The 17,663-nt window shown below is 46.3% G+C and overlaps 1 protein-coding gene across 7 annotated transcripts in view; it reads right to left on the minus strand.

The window, feature by feature from the left end:
• Positions 1 to 17,663, minus strand: part of LOC115174890 (TGF-beta-activated kinase 1 and MAP3K7-binding protein 2) — a 71,194-nt gene that overhangs the window by 3,861 nt on the left and 49,670 nt on the right. For 2 of the 7 annotated variants that reach the window (XM_029733888.1, XM_029733886.1), the window contains 6 exons: positions 11,576 to 11,774; positions 9,744 to 11,466; positions 5,089 to 5,249; positions 4,090 to 4,183; positions 3,209 to 3,304; positions 2,728 to 2,829 (listed from right to left, as the gene is read on the minus strand). In XM_029733888.1, coding sequence (XP_029589748.1) covers positions 2,728 to 2,829; positions 3,209 to 3,304; positions 4,090 to 4,183; positions 5,089 to 5,249; positions 9,744 to 11,466; positions 11,576 to 11,677 — 2,278 coding nt within the window. In that variant the 5' untranslated portion in view covers positions 11,678 to 11,774. The remainder of the gene's footprint in view (positions 1 to 2,727; positions 2,830 to 3,208; positions 3,305 to 4,089; positions 4,184 to 5,088; positions 5,250 to 9,743; positions 11,467 to 11,575; positions 11,775 to 17,663) is intronic. The other 5 variants (XM_029733892.1, XM_029733893.1, XM_029733887.1 and 2 more) reach the window with 4 other exon arrangements.

Genomic DNA, 17,663 nt, shown 5'->3' on the forward strand with positions numbered 1-17,663 from the left:
TTACTGTGTATTACTGTGTCATCTGCATAGATGTAGGCCCCAGTTATTATTATTCAGGGACAAACCAACAGTATTAATGTAAATAGTGAACAGTAAAGGGCCTAGTATTGAGCCTTGTGGCACTCCTTTGGTTATGTTAATTAAACTGAACTCCATCAGCAGATATACATAGACTTCTGTCGTGCAGGTAGTTGTTTAACCAGCTGCTTGGTCAAGACCAATTTCAGATCGCCTCCGTAGCAGGAGTGCATGATTAACCATATTGAACGCTTTCGACAGATCAATATAAAGCGCAGCGCCGTGCTGTTTCCTGTCTAGTGCGTTAACTGCAGCGCCTTCAGAAAGTATTCACACCTCTTGACTTTTTCCACATTTTGTTGTGTTACAGCCTGAATTTAAAATTGATTAAATGTTGATTTTGTGTCACTGGCCTACACACAATGCCCCATAAAATCAATGTGGAATTATGTTTTTAGAAATGTTTACAAACTAATTAAAAATGAAAATGTTATGAGAATCCTAAATAAGTTCAGGAGTAAAAATTTGCTTAACAAGTCACATAAGTTGCATGGACTCACTCTGTGTGCAACAGTAGTGTTTAACATGATTTTTGAATAACTGCCTCATCTCTGTACCCTACACATACAATTATCTATAAGGTTCCTCAGTCGAGCATTGAGTCTCAAACACAGATCCAACCACAAAGACCAGAGAGGTTTTCGAATGCCTCGCAAAAAAGGGTACCTATTGGTAGATGGGTTGTAATAAAAAAAAGCCGATATTGAATATCCCTTTGAGTATGGTGAAGTTATTAATTCCATTTTGGGCGGTGTATCAATACACCCAGTTACTGCAACCACTCAGGGATTTCCTCATGAGGCCAATGGTAACTTTAAAACAGTTACAAAGTTTAATGGCTGTGATGGGAGAAAACTGAGGATGGATCACCAACATTGTAGTTACTCCACAATATTAACCTACATGACAGAGTGAAAAGAAGGAAGCCTGTATAGAATAACAAATTTTCTATAAACATGCATCCTGTTTGCAATAAGGCACTAAAGTAAAACTGCAAAAAATGTGGCAAAGAAATTAACTTTATGTCCTGAATACAAAGCGTTTTGTTTGGGACAAATCCAACACAACATCACTGAGTATCACTCTTCATATTTTCAAACAGTGTGGTGTTGCGTCATGTTATGGGTATGCTTGTCAACGGCAAAATCCTATAGGAAACCTGGGAGTCTACTTTCCAACAGACACTTGGAGACAATTTCACCTTTCAGCAGGACAATAACATAAAACACACGGTCATATATACACTGGAGTTGCTTACCAAGACAACATTGAATGTTCCTGAGTTGCCTAGTTAAAGTTTTGACTTAAATCAGCTTGAAAATCGCTGGCAAGACTTGAAAATGTCTGTCTAGCAATGATCAACAACCAACTTGACAGAGCTTGAAGAATTGTAAAAATAATAATGTGCAAATATTGTACAATCCAGGTGTGCAAAGCTCTTAGAGACTTACCCAGAAAGACTCACAGCTGTTATCACTGCCAAAGGTTATTCCAACATGTATTGACTCAGGGGTGTGAATACTTACGTAAATGAGATATTTCTGTATTTCATTTTCAATAAATGTGAAAAATATTCTTAAAACATGTTTAACTTTGTCATCATAGAGTATTGTGGATGGGTCAGAAAAATGATCAATTTTGAATTCAGGCTGTAACACAACAAAATGTGGAATAAGTGAAGGGGTATGAATACTTTCTGAAGGCATTGTATGTCATTTATGACTAGAGAAGCAGCCGAGATGGTGCAGTGTCCTGGCCTAAAGCCTGACTGGTGAGCATTCAGAATACATTTGTCTAAAAAGGACCACAGATGAGAATTTACCAAGAGTTCTAATATTTTCGCTGAACAATCTCAAGTTTTGAGATTGGGTGATAATTATTAAGATGTCAGGGATCACCACCTTTGTGGATGGGAAGAACACAGGGCCTACCCAGTATGAAGGAGGAAAGGGAGAGGTTGGACCACTGGGACAGACAGATGGACAGACAGATGGATATACAGACAGATAGACAGAGCTACAGGTACCAACCCAGAGGGACAGACAGACAGAGGGACAGACAGACAGAGGCACAGGCAGAAAGACAGATGATTGGCAGAAAGACAGACACCTAGACAGACATACAAAGAGACAGACAGACAGCTACCAACCCAGAGGGACAGAAGGAAAGACAGAGGGACAGGCAGATAAGACAGACAGAAAAACAGACAGAGATACAGGTACCAACCCAGAGGGATAGACAGAGGGACAGACAGAGGGATAGATAGAGGGATAGACAGAGGGACAGGCAGAGGGACAGGCAGAGGGAAAGGTAGACAGGCAGACAGACAGGCAGAGGGATAGACAGACAGACAGAGGGATAGACAGAGGGACAGACAGAGGGATAGACAGGGGGACAGGCAGAGGGACATTCAGACAGACAGAGAGACAGGCAAAGGGACAGGCAGACAGACATAGGGACAGGCAGAGGGACAGACAGACAGACAGACAGACAGACAGACAGACGGACGGACGGAGGGACAGGCAGACAGCAGACAGAGGGACAGGCAGACAGACAGGCAGACAGAGGGACAGACAGACAGAGGGACAGGCAGACAGACAGAGGGACAGGCAGACAGACGGAAAGACAGACAGAGCTACAGGTACCAACCCAGAGGGAGAGCAGCAGGGGGAGGAGGGGCAGAGGAGGGTTCCATGGTTAGGGTGGAGGTGACATTAAATGTTCTCCTGTCTTTCCCCAGGCCCTCTGGCTCTGACAGGTCCCAAGCACAGGATGAAGGGAAGGAAGGAAGAGATGGAGGAGAGGAATGGCAGGGAAACAAAGATGACAGATGCAGAGGTGAAAAGTACAGCATGTATGAATGAAAACACTAACAGATAATTACATGAAAACAGTTAGGATGAAAGAATACATGATGTAATGAGAATCATCTAATCAATGCAGACTTGACCAGGATAGAAATAAATAAATAAATATCTGTTAGAAACCATCACAAGTACCGATCTAAAGCCCAAGTACTAATAGATATTAATTTACGACAAAGTTTAACACCAAAAAATGACAGATGGTAGTGGAAGCAGAAGAGGGTCTGGTTGTCCAGAGGCGACCATGCAACCTTTTCTAAACTTACCAACAGATAAAGTACCTTTGGGTTTGGGTGGGACAGGACCTAGGAATCCAATGTTGTCATAGAAGTTATGAATGGCACTGGGATTAAAGTGTGGTCCTGCAACAAACCGAAACAAGGGATTGCAATACAGGACAGAGACTGAACCAAAGCCATCCTAAGCTAAATTGAAATAGTGAGCATCAGTATAGCATATGAACATACATACACCAGTCACACATACGACCCAAGGAAAACACTGCAGTCAAACACCTTAAGTTATAGGCCTATATCACAAAAACAAATAAACTCAGAAAACAAACCCATAACACTTTACTCCTAGCATATTTGTCTGTTGGCTTCAGTAAGTGGCAATATTCATTTCTGAGCCACTTTTGTTTCTCCGTGTTTCACCTGTGTGACTGTGCTAGCTGGTGTATTAATCCTGTCAGCCGTGGAGAGCTGCCAGGGGGCCTATAAATGCCTTGTTACCAACTAGCAACAGGATGCAATTCAGGAAACAACTGGTAGTTAACATTACAATGGCAGCACCTTGACTGCATGTGCCGAGGGGATGTGACCAGACTAGGCCTGGCAGATGCAGACCTACTACTTCTACTACAGCTGTACTGTACACTCCACAGGCCATTTCCCCCTCTCTGCCTCGCTCTGCTTCGCAGTACGTTCCCCATTACAGAATACACAAACACTACTAAACATGAAATGAGTACCAGGCTGAACCTGAACCTTCCTTGCATTGCAAAAGACGGCATGTTAAAACACCACAGTACACCATAAACACACTGGACGTACCAGCACATGTATGCACACCACACACAGAGAGCTAGTGTTACATTCATCACAGCACTGACAAGCACACCCACAAAACCAAGTGAGCCTCCTACCTTTTGTTTGAAGGAGATCGATTTCTTTAGTTAAGCAGTCAATGTCGATCTGCAGTACCCTGTTTTTGCATCGCAACTGCTGCATTTCCTCAATCTGATAAGAGAGAATGAATCAGGTTCATATAAACCACCATTTACAGACAGGCAGGCAGACAGGCAGCACTGTCTGCTGAAGAGACACAGTGGAGGAGTAGAGAGAGTGATAGCCTAGGCACAAGCTGTACAGTACTGACACACAACACAAGTCTAGCCTATAATACGTCAATGGAGGTGCAGGGAGCCAAGTGGGCTAACACCGCAGAAGGAGAGTTCTCTCCAGATCTCTCTGGCCTAGTGAATACACAGAATACACAACACAAGAGCTACTGAGCTGAACTCCAGGCTTTTAACTTGACCTTCCATGTCCCCTTTTTCCTCTCCTGACAAACACACACTGATAGCTGGCAAGAACCGAAAACTCAAAGCACCACTTAATTTTGCGTTCTGATATATTTCAACAAACTCACAGCTGCACTCTTAATGTTAACATGACGTTGGGTGAAAACATGGAAGTGTGTGTGCGTTTTTGCCCCAAAGAATCATGGATTCCTTAGAAACATACAGTAAATACACTATGTGACTTAGGAGTGAGTTGTGAAGTCAAATTGCCATGGATCTCTACTAAGACTGAGCAATATGTCAAACATGACGTACCCATTTGAAGTCATTTCTTATCAAGTCGGATATCTATGAAGATAATATGCAGTTAAATCTGTAGTAAACAAAAGTGACCAAACTAAACGCATGAATACAGCACAGGAGGCTGCTGAGGGGAGGACGGCTCATAATAATGGACGGAACTGAGCAAATGGAATGGCAACAAATACCCATGTGTTTGATGTGTTTGATACCACTCAGATGATTCCGCTCCAGTCATTACCACGAGCCCGTCCTCACCAATTAAAGTGCCACCAACCTCATGTGACAGTAGCTGGGAGAGTAGTGTCTGTGGGGACTTACCGAGGGGATTTGGGACTGGGAGTTGGATCGTTCTAGCCGTCTCCTGGTCAGATCGTTCTCCATCTCGTTGACTTCCTCTTTTAGCTTCTCCAGCTTCTTCTTCTTCAGCTCCAGCTCATGCCACAGCCGGTCCATACGGGCCTTCTGGTGAACCAACAGTGCTGGAAGATACATAGTACACATTAACACAAAAAAAATGACATGGGGACAGACTGATGGCTTAGACCAGTGCCCTCCAACCCTGTTCCTTGGAGAGCCACCCTCCTGTAGGTTTTCACTCCAACCCTGTTCCTTGGAGAGCTACCCTCCTGTAGGTTTTCACTCCAACCCTGTTCCTGGAGAACTACCCTCCTGTAGGTTTTCACTCCAACCCTGTTCCTTGGAGAGCTACCCTCCTGTAGGTTTTCACTCCAACCCTGTTCCTGGAGAGCTACCCTCCTGTAGGTTTTCACTCCAACCCTGTTCCTTGGAGAGCTACCCTCCTGTAGGTTTTCACTCCAACCCTGTTCCTTGGAGAGCTACCCTCCTGTAGGTTTTCACTCCAACCCTGTTCCTTGGAGAGCTACCCTCCTGTAGGTTTTCACTCCAACCCTGTTCCTGGAGAGCTACCCTCCTGTAGGTTTTCACTCCAACCCTGTTCCTGGAGAGCTACCCTCCTGTAGGTTTTCACTCCAACCCTGTTCCTGGAGAGCTACCCTCCTGTAGGTTTTCACTCCAACCCTGTTCCTGGAGAGCTACCCTCCTGTAGGTTTTCACTCCAACCCTGTTCCTGGAGAGCTACCCTCCTGTAGGTTTTCACTCCAACCCTGTTCCTGGAGAGCTACCCTCCTGTAGGTTTTTGGTATTTTATTAAGTTGTGAAAGCCACAGCTACTCTTCCTGGGCTCCACACAGAACATTAAACATGACATAATACAGAAGAGTACTAGACAAGAACAGCTCAAGGACAGAACTACATACATTTAAAAAAGACACAAACAGCCTACATATCAAAACCTACACACAAAAGATGGCGTTGTGCCGCGAGGTGTTGTTTTATCTGTCTTTTTTTTAACCAGGTTTGCTGTTTATTTCAGCAATCTGAGATGGAAGGGAGTTCCATGCAATAATGGCTCTATATAATACTGTACACTTTCTAGATTTTTTTCTGGATTTTTGAGACTATGAAAAGACCCGGGTGGCGTGTCTGGTGGGATAAGTGTGTGGGTGTCAGAGCTGTGTGTAAGTTGACTATGCAAACAACTTAGAATTTTCAACACATTAATGTTTCTTATGAAAAGAAGTGATGCAGTCAGAATGTCCTTAACTCTTAGCCAAGAAAGACTGGCATGCATAGTATTTACCGTGACTTCGGAAAGTATTCAGACCCCTTGACATTTTCCACATTTTGTTACGTTACAGCCTTATTCTAAAATATTCAGACCCTTTGCTATGAGACTTGAAATTGAGCTCAGGTGCATCCTGTTTCCATTGATCATCCTTGAGATGTTTCTACAACTTGGAGTCCACCTGTCGTAACTTCAATTGATTGGACATGATGTGGAAAGGCACACACCTGTCTGTATTAGGTCCCACAGTTGACAGTGCATGTCAGAGCAAAAAGCAAGCCATGAGGTCGAAGGATTATCCGTAGAGCTCCAAGACAGGATTGTCGAGGCACAGATCTGGGGAAGGGTACCAAATATTTCTGCAGCATTGAAGGTCCCCAAGAACACAGTGGCCTCCATCATTCTTAAATGGAAGACTCTTCCTAGAGGCCAAACTGAGCAATTGGGGGAGAAGGGCCTCGGTCAGGGAGGTGACCAAGAACCTGATGGTCACTCTATTAGAGCTCTAGAGTTTCTCTGTGGAGATGGGAGAACCTTCCAGAAAAACCTTCCAAAGTTCAAAGAGATCCTTGATAAAAAAACTGTTCCAGAGTGCTCAGGACCTCAAACTGGGGTGAAGGTTCACCTTCCAACAGGACAATGACCCTAAGCACACAGCCAAGACAATGCAAGAGTGGCTTAGGTACAAGTCTCTGAATGTCTTTGAGTGGCCCAGCCAGAGCCCGTACTTGAACCCGATCGAACATCTCTGGAGAGACCTGAAAATGCCTGTGCAGCAACGCACCCAATCCAACCTGACAGAGCTTTAGAGGATCTGCAGAGAATAATGGGAGAAACTCCACAAATACAGGTGTGCCAAGCTTGTAGCGTCATACCCAAGAAGACTAGAGGCTGTAATCGCTGCCAAAGTTGCTTAAAAAAATATGGAGTAAAGGGTCTGAATACTTATGTAAGTGTGATATTTCAGATATATATTTCTTTATACATTTTCTAAAATGTCTAAAAAACTGTTTTGCTTTGTCATTATGGGGTATTGTGTGTTGTTTGATGAGAAAAAAAAACACAATTTAATACATTTTAGAATAAGGCTGTAACATAACACAATTTGGAAAAAGTCAAGGGGTCTGAATACTTTCCAAATGCACTGTATATTAGCCCACTAATTACAATGAAGAGCAAGATGTGCCACTCTGTTCTGGGCTAGCTGCAGCTTAACTAGGTCTTTCTTAGCAGCACTTGACCACATGGCTGGACAATAATCAAGATAAGACAAAACTAGAGCCTGCAGGACTAGCTTCATGGAGTGTTGTGTAAACAAGCTGAACATCTCTTTATTACGGACAGACCTCTCCCCATCTTTACAACCATTGAATCCATATGTTTTGACCATGACAGTTTACAATCTAAGGTAACACCAAGTAATTTAGTCTCCTCAACTTGTTCAACAGCCGCACCATTCATTATCAGATGTAGCTGAGGTCTACAGCTTAGGGAATGATTTGTACCAAATACAATGCTCTTAGTTTTAGAGATGTTCAGGACCAGTTTATTACTGGCCACCCATTCCAAAACGGACTACAACTCCTTAAGAGTTTCAGTAACTTAATTAGCTGTGGTTGCTGACACGTAGTCATTGGTAAAAATCGAAAAAAGTAGAGGGCCTAGAAAACTACCCTGCGGTACACCACACCCTATTTGTTTGACATTAGAGAAGCTTCCATTAAAGAAAACCCTTTGAGTTCTATTGGATAGATAGCTCTAAATCCAAGATATGGCAGAGGTTGAAAAGCCATAAAACATATGTTTTCTCAACAACAGGTTACGGTCAATAGTATCAAAGGCTGAACTGAAATCTAACAGTATAGCTCCCACAATATTCTTATTATCAATTTCTTTCAACCAATCATCAGTCATTTGTGTCAGTGCAGTACATGTTGAGTTTTCACGCCAACCCCAGTTGTAACTAACCTAATTCAGCTTATTAACCAGCTAATTAATATAATTAGGTGTGCTAGATTAGGGTTGGAGTGAAAACCTACAGGACGGTAGCTCTACAGGAACAGGGCTGGAGAGCCCTGGCTTAGACAATCTCTGAGAGCTGAAGGGCCAGGTTAACAACCAAATTTACAGTACAGGCTTACCGCTATAGCTAAATACATTTCCCCTTTCGGAAATATCCGGTACGTGCATTGGGCAGAGTAAGAATCATACAGTTGCATAATCGTTCTTCATTTCATGGCCTACTTCAGAAAGGGCTTTTGGGGGAGTCAACATTGATCCTGGGAAAAACATTGCTTATAACGCTTCATAAGAAGTGTTATATTGTCTTATTAAGCATTCATAAAATGCTATATGCTATGTGGAAATGAGCTGTCCCTGCTTTTCTAATTGTAACATACAGTGACAGTCTAGGCCTACATGTCATAAACCTTTCACCTCAAGAACTACTAACCCCCCATGCACAGAAATAACAAAGTAAACAGCAAAACCAATACCAGGCCAAACTGGGAATGTCATGTGAGCCAGAGAGGGATGCATGGAGAGGGCTGCCTGCAGTGAAAGATAAGGGGCAGAAGACCCAGGCTCAGGGCCGTGGAGAGAGAAGAGAAGCCCCACAGTAGTCACAGCTGCATGAGTGAGCGCCTAGCAAGAGCCACAGGCACTGACTCACTCGTAATCCAGTCAAAAGTCCAAAAAAGGAAACACTGCGCTCCAACACATTTGACTCACACTGCCGCAGTCAAAGGGCTGTCAGCGTAAATCCAGCATTATTGCAGCCGACTCATGCTGCAATCACACCCCTCTCCATGCGAGTCACCTTTAAGAATGTATCTACCTACTCCCTCAAATCAGGATTAGATGAAGCAGGGTTTTAAGACAGATAGCTATTTAATGAGACCAGCGTCTACACAATTTGGCTTTAAAAATGCATTAGTGTCATCATATGGAAATCCAAGTTAAAACAAGGCATAAACGATAAGCAATAGTCAAATGACTTTCTTGGCAGAATGCAGTGGAAAAAGCATTTACTACTGGTGGACAAAAGTGTATACTATTCCTTACTGTTATGAGGGAAAGTTACTCTCTTAAAAGTTCCTGCAGCCTCGTTCAACCATTATACTTTGTAAGTGGATGTTATATCTCTTTGGCCACTTGACTTTTGTTGCACAACTTGATCTTCATGTGACTGAGGGATACTGTTGTTCAGCCTAAGAATTGCACAACAAACTATATCCTGGTGTGTTTATATAATTCCATAGACTGTGACCGTCGACAATGCAAAGCAACTAACAGATGAAAAAGTTTAGTAACTCTAATCTGGCCTCACCTTGTGTGTATGCTGCGTCATCTGAGCCCATGCTGAGTCTGCGTGGCTCGCTGGGCCTCTCCCTGTGTACAGACAGCGGGTCTGAGAGATGATGTGGGTCTGGCTCCACAAAATGGTGGTCCGAGGGGAGGCTGAGGAGGTTGGTAGCCTCAAAGGTGGGGGACACGACGCCGGGGGACACCGCTGGGGGCTTGTTGGGGGACACGGTGATTTTGAAAGTGTACTTGGTGTTGGGCTGGGTGACCACCACTCGGGGCGAGGTGGCCGTGCCTGCCCCACCCATAGATGCGCGGGACTTGGGTGGGTGGTGGTGGATGTAGGCGGGGCCCATGCTCACCTGGCCCCCCATATTGCGGGGCCCCTGGGACCCGTGCGGAGGTGGTTGAGCAGAGATGTAGACGGTTGGAGGGTTTCTGCCCCCACCGTCATCGTTATTAGCAGTAATGTAAAACTTGGGCTGGGAGCGAGAGCCGGATGAGGCCATGTTGGCCTCGTCAGAGGGGGTGGTAGCAGCAACAGTGGGCGGGCTGGCAGAGATGTAAACAGTGGGCTGGCTGCGGCTCAGACCTGGGCCTCCGATGGACAGGGGGGTGGTGGTTGGGCCAGGGGCTGCCCCGACAGAGGAGGAGGATGAGGGGCAGGAGGAGGAGGTGGAGCGGGGGCCACTGCTGGTGCGCAGCACGGCCGTGGTCGTGGTGGAGTTGCTCCTCTGAGGAGATTCAAGTTTGATCTCTATCTGGTTCTTGCGCGGTCCGGTGGAGATGTTCTGGATGTTGTACTGGCTAAAGGAGGACATGCCAGAGGGCATGCCAGAGGAGGAGGCACCAGAAGAGGAGCCCTGACCTCCAGAGGGGGCCTGGAGGATAGAGGAGGGGGCCTGTGGGTTGGTGGGGGAGCTGATGGGCATGTAGACATGGGAGGTCTGGTGGCCCTGTGACTGGTGCTGTGAGGTATGTGAGGAGCCGTGCTGGTGCTGCTGGGAGGAAGGGCCTGTCCAGGAGCCAGGCAGTGAGGTGGGATGGGAGATCTGGTAGATCTGCTGCTGGGGTTGGGAGGTGGGGCTGTACTGGGCCCTGCCTGCCTGCTGCTGAAGCTGCTGCTGGCTTTGCCGGGTTGTACCGCTGGGCTGGGTCACGTAAGGCCTTATGTAGATAGAGTTACCCTGTGGACTGCTCAAGCCGGACTGTGTATGGGGCCCACCGTGTATGTGCAAAGAGGTGGGGGTGTTGCGACCCGTGTGGATGTTGGGGGCCAGGGTGACAGTGATGGGGTTGAAGCGGGGCATCTGCTGGCCATGTTGGCCCATGGATTGTCCTTTCCCCCCCAGCTGGTAGAGTCCCAGGTGCTGGGGCGGCTGGGTCTTGCGCGTGGGCTCCATCACACCAAACACATTGAGGCTGGTGGGCACCTGCACCGGGGCTGACTGGGGCTCCTGCTGGAAGAAGTCACTATTCGGGGGCTGTCCTGTCTGTAGGGGCCCGTCGCTCAGGCTAAGGCTGTGGGACAGTGTCCTGCTGCCGTTCATCCTCAGGCTGTCCCTTCCCGGGGTTGCATGCACATTCTGAGACTGAGACTGCAGGGCCAGGTTCAGCTGGGTCATGGGATTCCGGAACCTGATGAAGCTGGGGTCGTCAGGGTAGTTGAGTTTGCCTCCTTTGCTGTACAAGTAGCCTGGGCTTACCTGAGACAGGTACTCACAACAGGCGTCCAAATTGTTGTTATTCTGAGGAAAAGAGAAGGCTCAAATCAGTCATTTGTGATGAGAACTGGTGTTACAATATATATATTTTTTTTTAACAAATGGATTGAAAATGAGGAGACACCAGACTCACCTGCAGAACACACTGGGAAACAACACCCTCTGGAACTTCAGGGAACTTCTGGCGCAGGTCGTGCAAAACCTGAATGTCAATCTGGTGGCTTCCCTGGGCCATTCGTGTATTGCCAGGTCAAGACTGCTCTGCTTGCTCCGTTCAGCACACTGACGATGCCTCAGTGGTGGCAGCACCTCAGCCACAGCTTGAGCATCTTCTGGAAAACAAACAGAGTTGCTTAGGCTAGCACCCAGAGCTGTAACCAAACACACACACACACACACACACACACACACACACACACACACACACACACACACACACACACACACACACACACACACACACACACACACACACACACACACACACACACCATTTCCTGGTTGCCCACTGTTTCATACTCATACTCTCTTGTTCTAAACACAGTAAAGAGACAGTGTGTACTGTATTTGTACCAGTCTGTGTTTTGAAAGGATGTTAATAACAAGGTCGGCCTATGCGTGTTGCAGTGACAGGAAAGCAGGGATCGCATACGGGAAAGAGGAAAGGGGGATACCTAGTCAGTTGTACAACTGAATGCCTTCAACTGAAATGTGTCTTCTGCATTTAACCCAACCCCTCTGAATCAGAGAGGTGCGGGGGGCTGCCTTTACCGACATCCACGTCTTCGGCGCCCGGGGACATAGCAGCCTATTCAAACTTCATACTAGTGATAAACAACCGTCAGACATTTTGAAGTCGCCTATTTCATTATGGTGGTGAGCTTTCAAAACAATATTTCACAAACCCTTGTAATATATGAAAGGCATTCATTTCACAGCCCTTCTCCTCCCCAAAAGCCTCTTAATAAAAAAGTAGGAAACCACCTTGGACTATTGAGGAAGCAAAGCCTTTCAAACCGATCTTAACGTAAACATTCTCTTATTAAGGACAGAGCAGACCCAAACAGTAGTTCTCAGTATTGCAGCAATCTGCACATAATCATCAGTTAAGCCTCAAAGTCAATGCCAGCACTACAGTGGAGCTTTGAGGCAAGCAGAAACACTGCTTTACTTCTGATAGACCAGCCAGAGCACGGAGCAGCAAGGCCACAAAGTGTGATGCTGACCTTCAAGAGCACGGAATTGCTGATCAAGCTGTGACAATTTTGGCCTAAATTGAACTTCACGAGTTAAAAGAACTTACCTGACCTAAATTGGACTTTGCAATGAGTGAGGATAAGTATTCAAGTGAAAGCTGGAATCAAAGAGAAGATACTCCGCTATGACGAACCATCAAACAGGCAAAGCATCAATACAGGACTAAGATTGAATCGTATTACACCTGCTCCGACGCTCGTCGGATGTGGCAGGGCTTTTACGGACTACAAAAGGAAGCACAGCCGCGAGCTGCCCAGTGACACGAGCCTACCAGAAGAGCTAAATTACTCTGCTCGCTTCGAGGCAAGCAACATTGAAGCATGCATGAGAGCACCAGCTGTTCCAGACGACTGTGTGATCACCGATGTGAGTAAGACTTTTAAGGTCAACATTCACAAAGCCGCAGGGCCAGACGGATTACCAGGACGTGTACTCCGAGCATGCGCTGACCAACTGGCAAATATCTTCACTGACATTTTCAACCTGTCCCTGACCGAGTCTGTAATACCAACATGTTTCAAGCAGACCACCATAGTCCCTGTGCCCAAGAACATCAAGGTAACCTGTCTAAATGACTACCGACCCGTAGCACTCACGTCTGTAGCCATTAAGTGTTTTGAAAGGCTGGTCATGGCTCACATCAACACCATTTTCCCAGAAACCCTAGACCCACTCCAATTTGCATACCCCCCCAACAGATCCACAGATGACGCAATCTCTATTACCCCCTGTATATAGCCTCGCTACTGTTATTTTATTGTTGCTGTTTAATTATTCGTTATTTTTCTATTTTATTTATTAACCCTTTTTATTATTTTTTACTTCAGTTTGTTTTAGTAAATACTTTCTAAACACTTATTTTTCCTAAAACTGCATTGTTGGTTAATCTTTCTGGGAAGGGGGTTCCGCTAGCGGAACACCTGGCCTACAGCCAGTGAAATTGCAGGGTGCCAAATTCAAACAACAGAAATCTCATAATTAAAATTCCTCAAACATACAAGTATTATACACCATTTTAAAGGTAAACTTCTCGTTAATCCAACCACAGTGTCCGATTTCAAAAAGGCTTTACGGTGAAAGCACACCATGAGATTATGTTAGGTCAGCCCCTAGCCACAAAAACCATACAGCCATTTTCCAACCAAGGAGAGGTGTCACAAAAGTCAGAAATAGCATTAAAATGAATCACTTTCCTTTGATGATCTTCATCTGATGGCACTCCCAGGTCTCCATGTTAGACAATAAATGTTCGTTTTGTTCGATAAAGTTCATTTTTATGTCCAAATACCTTCTTTTTGTTCACGCATTTAGTCCAGTAATCCAAATGCACAAAGCGCAGGCACAAAATCTAGACAAAAAGTCAAAAAGGTTCCATTTGAGTTCGTAGAAACATGTCAAACAATGTTTCTAATCAATCCTTAGGGTGTTTTTATCATAAATATTCAATAATGTTTCAACCGGACAATACTGTTTTCATTAGAAAGGAAAGGGAACGGAGCTCGCAAACACGGCCACGCGCGTGACTAAACTAAAAGCTTTCACCTGGGCCATCTGCTTAGAGTGCTCTTATTCGCTCCCCTTTCACAATAGAAGCCTAAAACAACTTCTAAAGGCTGTTGACATCTAGTGGAAGCCTTAGGAAGTGCAATCTGACCCCACAGACACTGGAGATTCGATAGGCATTCACTTGAAAACTACAAACCTCAGAATTCCCACTTCCTGGTTGGATTTTTCCCAGGTTTTCGCCTGCCATATGAGTTCTGTTATACTCACAGACATTATTTGAACAGTTTTGGAAACTTTAGAGTGTTTTCTACCCAAATTCATATTCTAGCTTCTTGGCCTGAGTAACAGGCAGTTTACTCTGGGCACGCTTTTCATCCAAACTTCCCAATGCTGCCCCCTATCCCTAAAGAATTAAGGACTTCAAAGTACCTGGATTTATGCTCTTAATTGGGACCTTATTGCTGGACTAATTCATCAATCTTTAACCTACAGTTTGTCAGGATGATAAGGTAATGATTTAATCTGGAACAAACAGAATAGCCTGCTTTCCTCACTCCCACTTTCTCTTTTAGTAGGCTACAGAGTAAAGATGATACATTTTTAACATTGTTTTATGGCAATTACATATAGTGTAGGTTATTGAAAATATTTGCCTAAAAGGCTATGAGGCTATATTTCATAGTTTATAACGGAGTGCAGGGAACGCCTCATCCATGCGGGTTTGTTTATGGGCTCCTCCCCTTTTTTGTTTCATATTTATTTTTGAATTCAGGCTACTCTTTAAAACGATAGGTTGCTGAAGTGAAATTATCAAGTGATAAATATTACATCAGATATACTATAGGCCAAAATGCCACTTAGTAAGCTTAACTTTCTGAACATTCGAGACGTGTAGTCCACTTGTCATTCCAATCTCCTCTGCATTAGCGTAGCCTCTTCTGTAGCTTGTCAACTATGTGTCTGTCTATCCCTGTTCTCTCCCCTCTGCACAGGCCATACAAACGCTTCACACCGTGTGGCCGCTGCCACTCTAACCTGGTGGTCCCAGCGCGCACGACCCACGTGGAGTTCCAGGTCTCCGGCAGCCTCTGGAACTGCCGGTCTGCGGCCAACAAGGCTGAGTTCATCTCAGCCTATGCTACCCTCCAGTCCCTAGACTTCCTGGCGCTGACGGAAACATGGATCACCACAGATAACACTGCTACTCCTACTGCTCTCTCCTCGTCTGCCCACGTGTTCTCGCATACCCCTAGAGCATCGAGCCAGCGGGGTGGTGGCACTGGAATCCTCATCTCTCCCAAGTGGACATTCTCTCTTTCTCCCCTGACCCATCTGTCTATCTCCTCATTTGAATTCCATGCTGTCACAGTTACCAGCCCTTTCAAGCTTAACATCCTCATCATTTATCGCCCTCCAGGTTCCCTTGGAGAGTTCATCAATGAGCTTGACGGCTTGATAAGTTCCTTCCCTGAGGATGGCTCACCTCTCACAGTTCTGGGTGACTTTAACCTCCCCACGTCTACCTTTGACTCATTCCTCTCTGCCTCCTTCTTTCCACTCCTCTCCTCTTTTGACCTCACCCTCTCACCTTCCCCCCCTACTCACAAGGCAGGCAATACGCTTGACCTCATCTTTACTAGATGCTGTTCTTCCACTAATCTCATTGCAACTCCTCTCCAAGTCTCCGACCACTACCTTGTATCCTTTTCCCTCTCGCTCTCATCAAAAACTTCTCACTCTGCCCCTACTCGGATGGTATTGCGCCGTCCCAACCTTCGCTCTCTCTCTCCCGCTACTCTCTCCTCTTCCATCCTATCATCTCTTCCCTCTGCTCAAACCTTCTCCAACCTATCTCCTGATTCTGCCTCCTCAACCCTCCTCTCCTCCCTCTCTGCATCCTTTGATTTTCTCTGTCCCCTATCCTCCAGGCCGGCTCGGTCCTCCCCTCCTGCTCCGTGGCTCGACGACTCACTGCGAGCTCACAGAACAGGGCTCCGGGCAGCCGAGCGGAAATGGAGGAAAACTCGCCTCCCTGCGGACCTGGCATCCTTTCACTCCCTCCTCTCTACATTTTCCTCTTCTGTCTCTGCTGCTAAAGCCACTTTCTACCACTCTAAATTCCAAGCATCTGCCTCTAACCCTAGGAAGCTTTTTGCTACCTTCTCCTCCCTCCTGAATCCTCCTCCCCCTCCCCCCCCTCCTCCCTCACTGCGGATGACTTCGTCAACCATTTTGAAAAGAAGGTTGACGACATCCGATCCTCGTTTGCTAAGTCAAGTGACACCGCTGGTCCTGCTCACACTGCCCTACCCTGTGCTTTGACCTCTTTCTCCCCTCTCTCTCCAGATGAAATCTCGCGTCTTGTGACGGCCGGCCGCCCAACAACCTGCCCACTTGACCCTATCCCCTCCTCTCTTCTCCAGACCATTTCCGGAGACCTTCTCCCCTACCTCACCTCGCTCATCAACTCATCCTTGACCGCTGGCTACGTCCCTTCCGTCTTCAAGAGAGCGAGAGTTGCACCCCTTCTGAAAAAACCTACACTCGATCCCTCCGATGTCAACAACTACAGACCAGTATCCCTTCTTTCTTTTCTCTCCAAAACTCTTGAACGTGCCGTCCTTGGCCAGCTCTCCTGCTATCTCTCTCAGAACGACCTTCTTGATCCTAATCAGTCAGGTTTCAAGACTGGGCATTCAACTGAGACTGCTCTTCTCTGTGTCACGGAGGCTCTCCGCACTGCTAAAGCTAACTCTCTCTCCTCTGCTCTCATCCTTCTAGACCTATCTGCTGCCTTTGATACTGTGAACCATCAGATCCTCCTCTCCACCCTCTCCGAGCTGGGCATCTCCGGCGCGGCCCACGCTTGGATTGCGTCCTACCTGACAGGTCGCTCCTACCAGGTGGCGTGGCGAGAATCTGTCTCCGCACCACGTGCTCTCACCACTGGTGTCCCCCAGGGCTCTGTCCTAGGCCCTCTCCTATTCTCGCTATACACCAAGTCACTTGGCTCTGTCATATCCTCACACGGTCTCTCCTATCATTGCTATGCAGACGACACACAATTAATCTTCTCCTTTCCCCCTTCTGACAACCAGGTGGCGAATCGCATCTCTGCATGTCTGGCAGACATATCAGTGTGGATGACGGATCACCACCTCAAGCTGAACCTCGGCAAGACGGAGCTGCTCTTCCTCCCGGGGAAGGACTGCCCGTTCCATGATCTCGCCATCACGGTTGACAACTCCCTTGTGTCCTCCTCCCAGAGTGCTAAGAACCTTGGCGTGATCCTGGACAACACCCTGTCGTTCTCCACTAACATCAAGGCGGTGACCCGATCCTGTAGGTTCATGCTCTACAACATTCGCAGAGTACGATCCTGCCTCACACAGGAAGCGGCGCAGGTCCTAATCCAGGCACTTGTCATCTCCCGTCTGGATTACTGCAACTCGCTGTTG

Source organism: Salmo trutta, chromosome 35, assembly GCF_901001165.1.
Source record: "Salmo trutta chromosome 35, fSalTru1.1, whole genome shotgun sequence".
NCBI lineage: Eukaryota > Metazoa > Chordata > Actinopteri > Salmoniformes > Salmonidae > Salmo > Salmo trutta.